The following is a 14,376-nucleotide window of genomic DNA, read 5'->3' as shown; positions in this document are numbered from 1 at the left end:
TTTCTCGAGAGAAGCCACTAGTGAAACCTACGGCCCCGGGGTCTCTTCTTTATTAGATTTGCCTTTGCGATCTATTTTCCTTTGCTTTTATTTTTAGATCTATTAAACCAAAAATACAAAAATACCTTGCTGCACTTCATTTTATTTGGCGTTCGATCTATCAATATTTACAACTCTCTCACGTCTGTTTGCCAATTTCTGGCACCATTACCCGAAAGGGATTGACAACCCCTTTAACACGTCGGGTTGCGAGTATTTGTTATTTGTGTGCAGGTGTTGTTTACATAGTGTTGCGTGGTTCTCCTACTGGTTCGATAACCTTGGTCTCATCACTGAGGGAAATACCTACCGTTGTTGTGCTGCATCATCCTTCCTCTTTGGGGAAATACCGATGTAGTTCAAGCAAACATCAAGCACTTCTGAAGTCCACCACCTCGAAAGTTAGTCGTTCCATTCGGATGTTCTTCTCCTCGCTGAATACGACGTCGAGGGCGATCTGACTGAGTGATTTGGCCTTCTTCCTAGGGATTACCCCGTGGAACTGCATGTTGCTCTTGCTGAGCCGGGTCATTGGGATGCCCATTGCCTGTCGGCGTAAATGATATTAAGTCCGTTGGCGCCGTCCATTAGGACTTTGCGCAGTCGGACTTCTCCCACGACTGGATCTACCACCAAGGTCTGCCGCTCGTGGGTCGGCATGCGAGCCGGGTGATTTGACTAGTCAAAAGTTACTGGCGTCTTGGCCCAGTCGAGAAATTTGGGGACAGTCGGAACCGCCATGTTGACCTCTCGGTTGATGAATTTGAGGTGACTCTTGCTCTCGATGTTGGCAAAGATCGTCAGGACGTTCTTGATGTTGGGGTACCCAGAAGTACCCTTGGCCCCGTCATCGTCATCTTCATCCTTGTCTCCAGAAGAATCTTGTCGCATCACTTGCTTCAGGAGTTGACACTCCCGAGTGGTGTGTTTGGGGAAATTAAATTACCCTCCTCGTCTTCCTTGGAGTGGATCTGACAAGCTTGGTCGAGGATGTCGCTCTTCATGGTGACTTGCTTCTTCCCTTTCCAATCTATTTTCTTCTTCTGGGAGCTCTTTTTGCCTTGGCTGGCTAGAGCCGCAGCCTCGGCACTCCCTCCGGCATCTGCTTTCTGCTTGTGCTTCTTGCCCTTGTTCTCTGACTGATGCACATCATCGGCTTGGCTCTTGTCGCTCCTCAGTTGGTCTTCCTCTTCACCATTGGCATACCGGTTGGCTATCTCCATAGCCCGACTGAGAGTTCAGGTCTTAGTTCGGCCGAACTTCATGTTGAATTCCCGATATCTAACTCCAGCCTTGAAGGCGCGGATTGCCTGGTGCTCGGTGACGTTCTCCACCATATTGTGTAGAGTGGTCCACCGCTGGATATACTCTCGGTGAGTCTCATTCTGCTTCTGCACACAGTGTTGCAACTCGGTCAAACCTCCTGCTCTCTTGTATGTTCCTTCAAAGGTCATCCCAGCAGAACACCTTCGCCGGGTCATCCCAGCAGAAAATGCTAACCGGCGGGAGCTGTGTTAGCCAAGCCCGAGCGGAGCCCTCTAGCATCAGCGACAAATGCTTCATGGCCACATTATCATTGCCGCCGCCTATCTGGACTGCCACTTGGTAATCTTCTAGCCAAATTTTGGTCTTGGATTCGCCAGCGAACTTGCTGATCCCCCTGGCCAACCTGAAGTTGTTGGGAATCTCAGCCGCTCGTATGTAATGACTGAAGCACTCAAGACCTGATGGTACGGAACCACTCAGCACGTCGTGATCTTGGCCCTCTCGCAGGGCCCAGCCTCTGTCGACCAGGTTCTGAGCGAGAACGGATCTCGCATTGAACAGTGGGTCTCGAGTGTCCCTTGATGGACGAGTAGGGCTTGGCCTGCGGTCACCGCCGTGCGTCCGTCAGTCGTTGTAGGGCTGGCTCCCATACACGACATCCCGTGGTGGAGGCATTAGGGCACGATCGTAGTCGTCCTTACGCCAGGGCGACGCGATTTGATTGCATCTCTGATCTTTGTGACGATCTTTGGAGGAGGAAGTGGCTCGGCTCCTGCCCGAGCCGAGTGGGCCATCAGCCGACTGGATGGTCTCCGCACGCACGGATGCGCTATGGATCTGATCTCTGGACTGAGATACCGTCGCATTTTGTGACATTGCTGTCTTGAGGAGCGCTTGGATCTGACAAATCCCTTCTCCGGCCGAAGAGCTAGAGGGCTGGATGGAATCCGCGATCCGAGTGGTAGCTGCTTGATTTTGCAACAAAGTACTAAGGACTTGATACTTACGAGGTTGGCCACTCGAATAGAGCCGACGTTTATGCCGATTGGAACTGGGTTGATGGCACACGCGTTCGTACAACTCCCTCTGAAGCCGCTCGAGGCGATCGTGCTCGACCAGAGTGGCCAGGCAGGTTGACTCCATGGCTAGCACCCGGGAGTCGCCCCGATGATGGGAGTGTTCAGGAGCTGGTCGTTCCTGCGACGGAGCTCGTCCCGCTGCTCCCAAGTGAGAGCCTGAGGTACATACGGCTCGTGGCCCGGGAAGCCACCGTCGGGGTTATGATCCTGACAATGAGTACTAGGGGTACGAATAAGGGGAAGAGACTAGCTATGGCGTAGGTGTAACACTCGGTGTTTAACGAGTTTAGGCCCCTCACTCGATGGAGGTAAAAGCCCTACGTCTCGTGCCCTGAGGTTTGCTTTGATTTGATGGATATGGTTACAATGGTTGAACATGCCCGGCTATGGAGAAGGGAGCGACTTATATAGAGTGCGCTGCAGCCCCATGTCTCCCATGCCGTCGGGGCAATTAATGCCATTGAATGAGGCAGTTACTAGTGTAATGAGCCTATACTATAGCAGTTACAGGTAATTGTAGTTATAAATCTATTTAGTGGATGACTTAGGATTCCTCGACTGTTGCAGCTCCCACGACGCCTTCTTGTCTTGTATGTTCGAGTGGTTGTTTGTCCGCCGAGTGAGTATGGTTGCCCGAGTGACGTAGAGTCGTGCGAGTGATCCTCCTGATGTATGCATCCGAATGCCGGCATGGTCCAAGGATCTACCTATGATGGTGATTGGACCCATGTGGGTCCCAAATGATGGGTCCTTCACCCTATCTGTAATAGGTGACCACATCAGTTATCTCGAACAAATTGAACTATCCCCTGTAATTATGTTATCTAATAGTGTTATTTGAGAGGTGTTCTTACAGAGGTTATTGCATGGAACTATCCCCTGTAATTATGTTCTCGCAAGCAGGCACATAATGCTCAACAGTACCTGCCCACTATGCAACATTTCTTGTGAGGACTTGATGCATACATTCTTTCATTGTCCGGGAGTGAAGGAAGTTTGGGAGAAACATTGGCTTGCCAACAACATTGACCAAGCTTGTCGGGTTGACTGCCTTTAAAGCTCCTCTTATGGGACAAGATGCAATGGCGACGACATGCTGGTATATTTGGTGGGGCGTATGAAGGTATATAGGGGAGAACAAGTTTTGAGCTAGGCGTGCTCGACACTAACTTTTGCCACCAATTTTTTGAGAGCTTGCAAGAAGAATTATGAGGCCCAAAAGCATGGACGGGAAAACCAAGAGAGGGGTATGTCAAGCTTAATATAGACGCTACCTTCTCAATTAACCAGGGAACATGTGCTACGAGGGCAGATATCAGAAATGGATGCGGTACCTTGAGGGCATGCAATTGTTGTGGATTGAATAATGTTGCAGATGTGGTGGCGAACGAAGCAAAATTGCTATACGGTAGTTTGACTCTTGTGAGAGAGGTGGGGGGGGGGGTGCAATAACCTAATAGTTAATAATGATTCCATGCATGTTATTGAGGTTACAAAGGATGGTGGAAGTTATATGAAAAATAAACAATCTGACCCTTTTCTGAAACTTTAGCACGAAATGAACCAAACTCCAAGAAAAATCACAAAATGGCCCATTGCATGACGCCCTGGCTCGAGACGCCATGCTAGATGGCACCACAACTACCCCAACCGAGGGCGTCCCACTATCTAGCATCACGCCCCACCAAATGGGCCATTTTTGTAAAAAAATTCTGAATCGGGTTCATTTTATGCTGAAGTTTTGAAAAAGGGCCAGATTTGTCCATTTTCATGGAAATTTTATTGGGCAATGGCTGTGAATTTTGAAGAATGCTCTTTCTTAACTAGAGGTTTTAATCATATTATCTTTTAGTTTAGTTTCATGAGAGCAATAGTGGCTTGCTTGTAATGCGAAGGGTTCTCAAAATATTGTGTGGATTTAGTTCCGTTTTGATTTTATTGTTGGTTTACTCACGGATGATGCAATACTTTCACCGATCAATAAAGTCATCATGATATTCTCTAAAAATATTTCCATCTTTAACTCTTCCTCATCTATTCCTTGGTGGCTAGGCAAACTCTCCCTTCCAGGCTTCGCCGGCGAGCCCGTGGATTCGCCTCCCCTCTGCTTGCCGTACTGGCGACCGATGGCGGTGAGAGGAATCCCGGGGCCTTCACTTTGGTTAGTAGTTTAGTTTATTGTTTTTTTAGTCATCGTGGGGCGACAGTCGGGCGGATGGCAGTACTTCTTCTTTGAGTTTGTCTTCGCGGTTTCGATCTTCCTCGACTTCGTCCATCTCGACAAAGCTGACAGAGCTCTCATGCAATGGGATTAGGGTTTCTTGTTGTGTGGTGAGATTTGGTGTCCGGTGCTTCAGATCCATTCAAGGGTTCAACGACGTCCACCACGGCTCTAGGGCTCTGGTCCGTAGGGGCATATGCACGAAAACCTCCTGGTTGTCATTAACAAGGTCAAGCCGGTTCCAGCAGGTGAGCGATGACAGCGTCGCATCAGCGGCTCGTTTTGGCTTCAATAGTGGTTGTTTGGTGGTCTCGGAATCTCGATATAATTTTTATTATGTTTGACGTGCTTTGCACTTCCGGTGAATTTTGATAATACTCCTATAGATAGATAGATAAATAAATAAATAAAGTCACCATGATGGCTTTCCCCAAAAGACAAAAAACAAAAGATTTGTTTTTGAGCGGTACAAAAAAACAAAAGATGCAACGCAAAGAGGAAAACAAGAGAGAGAAAGGCCGGGCCTGTCCCCATAGACGATACATTGGGCCGTAAGCCCATGAAGAGCCGTGAAGCTTAGGGTTTCTCGCCTCCTCATAGACCTCCGCCGCCGCCTCAGTTTTTTCCCTGTTGGAAGAGTTCGTGCCAAGGCCAGCACTCACCCTCCCATCCCTCCTCTCCGGCCGCAACCCCACCGCCGCCGCCATGGTAAGCCTCGTCCCCCTCTTCTCAGGTACAATCCTCTGCCTGCTGTATGTGCCGTCGCTCTGACATCCTCGCTGTTGCATTCGTCGCAGGTGAAGTACTCGAGGGATCCGTCCAACCCGACCAAGTGTAAGATCTCTCTTCCCTCTGTCCCCTAGATGATTTTTTTTCTTGCTTTGCGCTTTGCCTTCTCCTTGTGGTGGGTTTTGATCCGATGTTTCGTGATTTCGTGCGCAGCGGCCAAGGCCTGTGGCAAGGATCTCAGGGTCCACTTCAAGGTGCGTTTCGTGAGCCTGCTCTGCGCGAGATCTTTTGTCTGTGGTGTTGCGCTACTGGTTGATTGATCCCAGACTAGCGTTCTTGCCAATTTTCATGCGATCTTGTTGATTTAGGGTTAGGGAGTCTACAAATGGCGTCATGAATGATTGAATTGTGATAAACCTAAAGAGTAAAGGTTCTGATCTGCTCTTTGCATGCACAGTTCCCAGGTTACTTTAGGGATATCAATGCATTCTTTACCGACGTTAGTCACAGTCGCCCATGGTTCTTAGGCAATGCGAACGTGACATTATCTCTAGCCATGTCTTGTTTTGAGGAAGTACATAACTAATGTCCGCATTTAATCGAAAATCTGCACAGTTCGTGTTGTATTTGCTAAACGCTGAGAGTAACGCTTAAGTATGCTGCTGCTACTTTATCCTTCTCATTTCTCTGCAATTTTGAAGTCCGTGTTTTGCACATTAATTTTTGGCAAATATCATTACAGTTTAATAGGAACTTTAAATATTGCTGTGTTCATTGCTCGCGTCATAGTTATCACTTTGTGATGTTGCTGCAAGTTGCACTGCTCAAACTCCTAAGTCTCAGTGATCTTTGCCTCCCTCTCTAAAAGTCAGGATTAATTGTTTAGAAGATCCTGGCTCCGTTGTATCCAAGTCGGGATTAATCGTTTAGAAGATTCTTGGTCTGATATATCCATATAGTTTCGTTTGTGCTGTGTGTGATAGCTTTCCGTCGTCTCGTTTCTTATCTTTATATTGCATAATTTGACTATCCTTAGTTCTGAAGACGCCAAATTTTTGTCAGCCTGCTCTATTTTTTCTTTTTTGTTGAGGTATGTATACCAAGCATTGCTCAATCTCTGAACTTGGTGAAAAACATCCCATGTAATATAGTACCATTGCTTCTTAGGGCTAATAATGTGTAAGGGAAGGAAATGGTTTGTTGGCCTGGAATATTTTTCTGCCAGTTTTTGCATCTGTAGAACTAAGTTCAGTTGTTTTATCATAGGACTCTGGTGCCAGCACAGTTGTTCCTTGTTTTTGTGCTAGATTGATTATGTTGTAGTCGCATCATTGTCAAATCGTTATATCTTGTTTGTTTCGCTAACTTGCTAATACTGGATGCAGAACACACGCGAGACAGCGTTTGCTCTTCGCAGGATGCCTTTGGGCAAGGCTAAGAGGTACCTTGAGGATGTTCTCGCCCACAAGCAAGCGATTCCCTTCCGGAGATACTGCAGAGGTGTGGGTCGTACTGCGCAAGTAAAGAACCGCCAGCCAAATGGGCAGGGTCGCTGGCCTGCAAAGTCAGCCCAGTTCGTGTTGGATTTGCTGAAGAATGCTGAGAGTAACGCTGAGGTATGCTGCTGCTACTATTTTATCCTCGTTCTTTTTTTGGTACGCATCATATTCTGAGCATTTGTTTTGATTGATGCGTACATAGGTTAAAGGCTTGGACGTCGACAACCTCTACATTTCACACATCCAGGTGAACCAAGCCCAAAAGCAGAGGCGCCGTACATACCGTGCTCATGGACGCATCAATCGTAAGTTCTCAAGGGTGTTATATTAAAATGTCTATTTGCTTTCAGTGGACATGGTGCTAATATTTGTTTACGGCAGCTTACATGTCCAACCCCTGCCACATTGAGCTGATCTTGTCAGAGAAGGAAGAGCCAGTGAAGAAGGAGGTATGCTCGTTTTCTGCATTTGTTTTAGTTATTGCCTATCTGGAACTTGTAAATTTGTCCAATATTTCTAGCTTCAAGATTCTAAAGATTCACCTTCTAATCAGTCTTGCATCAATAACATTGCCATGCTGTCTGTTATTATGTGCTGTTTTGGTTAGCTGTGTCTCCTAAAGCATATATTGTCTCCTTTGGTAGGCTGACAACGTCGTCGCACCAAGGAAAGCTATCTAAGCTAACGGAGTGGCTGCATTCGTCCAAGAATCTTAGTTGTAGTTCTTCTCAAGTACCTTTGTTGGCAGTGTTTGTTGCCTCCTTGATGTTTTTGTTACCAACATGGAGTAAGGATTTGTTAAGGTTGATGTTATCCTTGTGATTGCGAGTGGTCCTTATATGCTAAAACAGTTTCAGATATTTGAGCATTAGCCCACCAGAACTTATTTCTCAGAGATGCTGGACCTTTCCGGCTGTTCGAGTATTATATCCACTTTTTGGTTGCTCTGAATGATCCACTTTTTAGTTGTTTTGATATATACACCGTCTGTTCTTAAATATAAGATGTTATGGCAGTTCGATTTCAACTGCTAAAACATCTTATATTTAGGAACAGAGGTAGTACTTTCTATTGGTCAAAAAATTCCTCGCTGGAATACTGCTTTGCAATTTTTGGTTGCATGGTTGCACATCCTTGGTTTGCTGCCGAGTTTTCTGTTCCTGCCACTCATTAAAGTTGTTATTTGCCGAACATTTTCTTTAATTGCCGGCAGGCGCGGTGCGCACGGACCTTCACCGGTGTTCCGGGTACTGCGTGGTGGAAAAGGCAACCATCCAAGGCGCGATCAAACCGTTAAAGCGCCTATATTCCTTTTTTTTTGCGGGTGAAAGCGCATATATTCCGTGGCTGTTTACGGTCAAATCAAATCACCCAAGTGATAGAACAAACAACGAAGTTTGTAGTGGGCGTCCCAAGTTGTACTAACAAACTGTCGGCAAAATGACAGACAAGTTGGGGATGAACAATAAAATTGAAAATATTTTATATTGAAAAAATTCTGATTTTTTTTTTGTTACAAACATTGACAACAGTTTTTGATGTTTGCAAAATTTCAGCATGAAGTGACATTCTTGGAAGTGGTGGCAAAAAAAAAATCATCACTCCAAGATGCCTTTGAAAATAACTTTTTTGGAGCATGATTTTGTTTATTTTGCCATGGCCTCTAGAAATGTTATTTCACGATGAACATTTGCAAGCATTGACAAAATTTGTTAAGGTTTATCACAAATTTTTTTAGATTTTTTTTTCAGTTTACTGAAAACCCTCAAACTTCCCGTATCTGCTTAAGGGCATCTCCAACACGAACCCTCAAACCTCCCATATCCAACACGAACCCTCAAATCTCCCATACCTGTCCGAGCGGTCCGAACCCATGAGCCATCCAATGCCGTTCACGGAGTAGTCCTGACGTTCGTTTTCCCGCAAACTAGGGGAGCTCTGAGAGAGTCAAAACACCATCCAAGTAGACATCCCTGCCACACATTTGGGGATGGTTGCGTTGTTTTCGCGGCAAAATCCTTTTTTTTCTCCTTAACCATCCTGCCACTCTCTAGCCGGTTCCCGTCCATTTTTGTCGTCGCCGCCGCATGGACTTGTATGAAAAGCTGCCGGAGAAGGCGGTGGTGGAGGATCCAACGATCGTGGCCATCCGAAAGATCAGCTCGACGACACGGTAAAACCGCCCCTCAAAGCGAAGGCAAAGGCGGCGCCGCCCAAGTAGCAGAAGGTCAGCCAGAGTGGTGGTCGTGGCGGCGGACGTACGGGGACGGGTATGGTGCAGGGCGAGGCTTGGGACGCTGGGTGCCATCGCCATCACCATCCATGCAGACGCCATCCTGGCCGTTGCAATACAAGCCTCCATACTTTTACGCTGCCCAGTAGCTTGGTAGGCAGTCCCCGACAGCCGTCACTTGGCACGTGCCTTACTGCGTCGATGTCAACACGGTGCCGCTCATTTTCTCCAAGTCTGCATCGCCGCAGCATGTCCGGACGCGGACGTATGGTGTGGAGCAACTCGGTGCCCGCATCTGTTCACCGGTATGTCCCAACCAGGCGAGTCAGCGTACAACGACGCGAGCGTGCAGATGTTTGAGATGATCCATGACAGAGGTGCAAGCTGCTACAAGGACGGGTATGTGGATGACTCAGAGTCCACGCGGCCAGGCACATACACCCAGTCAAACACGTAGCCACGCAGCCGGGCACCTACACCCTAGAGCCGAATTTGTATACCAGCCAGCAGGGGCACGAGGAGCACGACGACGACGACCTTGATCCGAACGAATTTTCTGCTGGTTCAAATAAGAAGAGTAAAGAAGAAAGCTTCAACACGAAGAAGGATGAGTTGTTATGTGATACATAGTTGGTTACTAGCATCGATCAGATCTATGTCACGGATTAAAAGGGTGTAACATTTTGGGCCAACATTTATATTTGGTTTCATGAGCACAAACATTTAGAGCCCTACACCGATGAACTCATCTGCAACCATGGGGTAAAGTCTCTCAACCATCGATGATATATCATTGAGCGTGCGCTACGTGACCGGGAGCTATGTATTTGAATTTAAATTACCCAGACTTTTAGGTATGCAGTTGGATGGTCGGCTCTCGCATCACTCGGCGGGCGGATAGATAAGTTGTTCGATTTACAGTCGGAGATGCCTTAACATAAAAATCCACCGCAATCCACTCTACTAGTATAATTTAATCGAGCACAGTATAGTCTTATAACATTTTTCTTACATTCGCCTATCAGTAAACACGTACTGTACGTAGTAAACCCGACGTTGCAAAATACACCAAACATGTAGCGAACTCCAACATCAACCTCAAGTCGGGTAAAAACCAGCCACTGCCATGCAGAAACAAGAACAAGGACACGACGTGCAATTCGATGAGCCATTCCAGCCCGCTGACGCGGCGCCACACCTCTGTCAGCGGATGCACCTGCCGGGCCTGGTCCATTGGAAGCCTCCCACGCGCCGGTCCTCGGGCGGCGCCGCCGTGTAGTTCCTCCAGTCCCTGAGCACGTTCCTGAGGTCGTGCACCTTGTTGGCGAGGCCGGTGCAGCAGTTGGCGTGCAGCGTGCACACCCTGCCCATGTCGCCGCTCAGCTGGCAGAAGCCCCCGCAGTGGGCCGTGTCCAGGAACTGCATCCGCACGCCGGAGCGCCGGCTCAGCTCCCCCTGCGCCCGCCCCAGGATCTCCTGTTCGTTGGTCCCCGCCGGGAACCTGCGCCGCGCGCGCCGCCACCGCCGGTAGAACTCCACCGTCCGGTTCGCCGACCGCACGTACAGGAACCCGCCGTTGGGCCGGTTCCCCATGCTCTCCGGGTCCCCGTTGAAGAAGTCGCTCGCGATGGCCACGTCCGACGTGATGGCGATGTGCCGCAGCGGGTTCCGGAACCACATGATGTCGATGTCCTGAAACACCAAACACCTAGTACATGGTTAGTGGATTGCACCGGCGGTCCGTAGACATGCACCGGCGGTGGTGCGCGCACGTACCGTGAAGAGGAAGTTGAAGCCGAGCTCGAGGATGGTCTGCTGGAACCGGTTCCTGCCCCACATCATGTCCAGGTAGTCCTTGGTCATGAAGTGCTTCTCGCCGCTGTAGTCCACGGCGCCCGGGGAGCGACGGAGGAGGTAGCAGTGCCGGTGCACCGACCGGCACCGCCGGAGCGCGCCGGGGTCGACGGCCACAATGAGGACGTGGTCCAGCAGGTGCGCCGTGCCCTCGCCCACCCGGAAGCTCTCAAGAAAGAGGTCCAGGAGGGACCCCGGAGCAGCGTACGCCTTGTTGATGGACGTCATGATCACCGTGCCGTCCTCCATGGATGCGTTCTTCAGCACCTCTGCCAGTTCTGTCAATGCTTTCGTCTGCACAGGGAAATAAGTTAGATGCTGCAAACGAGATGATAGTTCATGATTTTGACTTGAATAATCCAGAAACAGATGGTCTAGTCATCATTGGAATTTTAGCTTAAAAGTTCATGCAAAATCTGTTATCTGGTCATCGAAATCATTTTGTCACAAGCCTTCTTGGATATTAGGCGCATATTCGTTGCCTCTGCAGGTCAGGTTCAGCTTTAAGGCTTTGCGATCCCAATATTACAAGCCCTATCTGAAGGCAGTCTTGGAAAATTAGCATCACCATGCAGTTGTTTAGTTTTAGCAAAACTGTTTTAGAAATAACATTTTAAGCTCCATTACCGCCAAATAGGTATATGAGGTATAGTATTACATTGAACATGGATTCACGGAGTGCAGATATAGCTGGGAGGGAATGAGTGAGGCGTTTCTGCTCCCGAGCTCATCTTCACCCCTCTAACGAAAAAATCAAAATAAATATTAAACAAATTCAAAAAAAACCCATTTTTTGTGTGTGGTAGATAAGTTTATGCGTGAGGTGCGCTCCAAATTTCACCTCATTTGGATATCTGAGCAACTCTCAGCAAAAAAAACAAATTCAGAGTCTGTAAAAAAGTTTACTGTTCACACACTGTTCTGAGCCGATTTGTTTTTTTTTTGCTAAGAGCTGCTCAGATGTCCAAATAAGTTAAAATTTGGAGCGAACCTCACCCATACAATTTTCTATCACGCAAAAGGAAATAGATTTTTTTGAATTTTTTTTATTTTTGTTCTGACCGGGTGCAGATGAGCCTGGGCACCGAATTGGATTTTTGAGAATCTAGTAGAAAATCAAGGGAGTCACTAGATGCGCTTCTACACTCCTACAGCAATGGACATAGCAAAATTTGATCATGTAACTGTATCAGGAGTATCTCGTAACTGAGGAGGCGAAAAAGGAGCTGCATTTTCAGCTCTGGTTAATAAGGCAGAAATCATCACTGTAGTTTTCTCTTCTGTTCAAATTTTGTTGACACTTTTGTGTCCAAAAAAAAAAGGATACTCTCCAGTCTTCATTCATTCCACATGGTTACTCAATTAGCATTGCTCAACAAAATTGCAGTAATGCGCATGATCAAATTTTATTTCTACCTTACTGATGCATTACCGGAAATAAAAAACTTGTGTCGTGTAAAAAGGACAATACAACATGATTACACTACATGTTTCCTGCAGTCAAAATTAGCTCGCAAGTTTGTTCTTCTTTTTTCTTGCAAGATCAAACTATCCGTATTTCAGAAAATCGAAGGTAAACAATGAGGGTGGAAAAATGGAAGCAAAAGTATTCAACAAGAACAAGGAGAGGATCACTGACCTTGGGGTTGGAGGCTGGCTGAGTACCAGTGCCCCATGAGGCCAGGGCGGAGGGCCGCCAGTTCCCATCCAGTGTAGCATTGAGGAAGACCAACGCCGCTGTCAACGCCGCGCCGAGGAAGAAGGTGGTGACTGGGAGGAGCTTCTTCATGTCCCCTCTCACCTTGTAGGTCATATTCTTGCTGCTCCTAATTTGATATTGGGACGCATCATCATCAGAGAAGAGCGCCATGTTTGTATGGCAAGGTGTGGTTCTAACACGAGTAGCACTACTATATATATATATAGTGCACCTGGTGGCACACTTAATCTTTCTTCTGTTGTTGCTGCTCTGTGTTTGTGGAGGTTTATGGAACGTTATGCTGTAGATTAAGGCGTCTGAGTTGGAATAATAGTGCCGAAGATTTGCTCTAATGCCTACTTTTTCCAATGATGCAGATTAAGGGCTGTGGGAATTTGTGAACCTGAAGCCTGAGGGAATTGAAACTGGAAGTGAAGGAACGGAAAAGAATATGCTAGCCAAACCCAAACATACAAGCAAATTGTTCTGTGCTATGCCAAAGGATCAATCAAAGTATGGCAACTTTGATTCACTCACTTTACAAAATATCACGCCCATCAAAGTACACTTCTATCAAGTTTACTCGGTTCAAGCGTAAGGATACCAATCCAGTGTGAGGATGCCATGTAGCACCGTGTCTCGTCTCAAAGTTCCAAAAAGTTTAAATGTACCTCTTGCAAAGTTTACTATTCCGCGTGGAAGATAATTTCCACGTTGCAACACATATTTATAACCCAAAAGTTTAGTGGAGAAACACAATACAATTTGGCCACTATTTTGTAACATATATTTGTATTTATAAAGTCCAATAAACATCCCAAATGATAATGCCCACACGTGCGGCATGTTTGCACATTGCCCACATGCTTTAATCTGCGTTAATTCTGTTTTACACGAATCCTAAAGAAATCCGTTAGAATTTGAATGCCATGTGGGCATCATCGTGCGGGTGGGCGTTGGAGAGTTCGTCCACATGCCCCACAGCACGCGGTTTGCCGGCTGCGCTGTGTGGCGAACTAGTTTCTGTCCACACAGCCACTATCTAGTCCATGCGCGTGTGGGCGAACTGCTTTTCGCGCACACGACACCGGTATGTTGTTGGATGACAACTGCAGTTGCGTGTACGTGGCGACTAGGTAAACACCCATGGTAATTATGATTCGTTGCTAGACGACAACTGAAACTATGATTGGACCACACGTGGCAACTAGGTAAACACACATGACAACTATTGTTTGACCATATGTGGCAAGTAGTTAATCACACACGGTAACTATGGTTTGATTACACACAACAACTATCATAAATTAGACGTGGCAACTATAGTTAACCAAAACAGAGAGAGTTGTCATGCTTTTACAACTACATTTGCCATCTAGGATACTACTTCTGCCATCCCGGATGGCAACTGAATCGTCATCCCGCGGGTACCTAACGTAGTTGCGCTAGGACGTGTGGGCATATTTGCTTCGTGCCACACGCGCGGGGTGGGGATGAGTAGTACTTGTTGGACGTGTTGCATGAAGTAGCTGCGCCCCACACGTGTGAGCAATTCTAGTGTTCGCCACACACGACCCGTGTGGGTTGTCTCCTGCTCACGCCACACATGGTATATGGGTAGATGTCTAGTATACCATACGTGTGGGCGTTATTAGGACCCATAAACATTGCATATGCCGAGAAAATACTTTTGAAGTAAAAATGTATGCATACATACATGCCGAGGTATCTGATCCAACTATTTTTGCAAGTATTGT

The 14,376-nt window shown here is 47.2% G+C and overlaps 2 protein-coding genes across 3 annotated transcripts; one reads left to right on the top strand and one right to left on the bottom strand.

Annotated features, from left to right (window-relative positions):
* The first annotated feature begins 5,154 nt into the window (after positions 1–5,154).
* Positions 5,155–7,784, top strand: LOC123156995 (60S ribosomal protein L17-2). 2 transcript variants are annotated; one of them, XM_044575211.1, is made up of 7 exons: positions 5,155–5,313; positions 5,403–5,439; positions 5,548–5,588; positions 6,720–6,950; positions 7,036–7,138; positions 7,215–7,282; positions 7,478–7,784. In XM_044575211.1, exons 1-7 carry the CDS (start codon positions 5,311–5,313, stop codon positions 7,511–7,513), a joined length of 519 nt encoding a protein of 172 aa, XP_044431146.1. In that variant the 5' UTR covers positions 5,155–5,310; the 3' UTR covers positions 7,514–7,784. The 2 variants fall into 2 exon arrangements, with proteins under 2 accessions (XP_044431146.1, XP_044431145.1); XM_044575210.1 differs by lacking the exons at positions 5,155–5,313; positions 5,403–5,439 and having other exon boundaries at positions 5,454–5,588.
* Positions 7,785–9,994: 2,210 nt separating this feature from the next.
* On the bottom strand, positions 9,995–12,817 carry LOC123156994 (uncharacterized protein At4g15970-like). The gene is made up of 3 exons (XM_044575208.1): positions 12,560–12,817; positions 10,843–11,214; positions 9,995–10,758 (listed from the first exon to the last, which is right to left on the bottom strand). Exons 1-3 carry the CDS (start codon positions 12,788–12,790, stop codon positions 10,270–10,272), a joined length of 1,092 nt encoding a protein of 363 aa, XP_044431143.1. The 5' UTR covers positions 12,791–12,817; the 3' UTR covers positions 9,995–10,269.
* Positions 12,818–14,376: the final 1,559 nt, after the last annotated feature.

Source organism: Triticum aestivum, chromosome 7B (genome assembly GCF_018294505.1).
Source record: "Triticum aestivum cultivar Chinese Spring chromosome 7B, IWGSC CS RefSeq v2.1, whole genome shotgun sequence".
NCBI lineage: Eukaryota > Viridiplantae > Streptophyta > Magnoliopsida > Poales > Poaceae > Triticum > Triticum aestivum.
The sequence above is the reverse complement of the archived record's forward strand: the minus strand, read 5'-3'. Positions and strand labels throughout refer to the sequence as shown.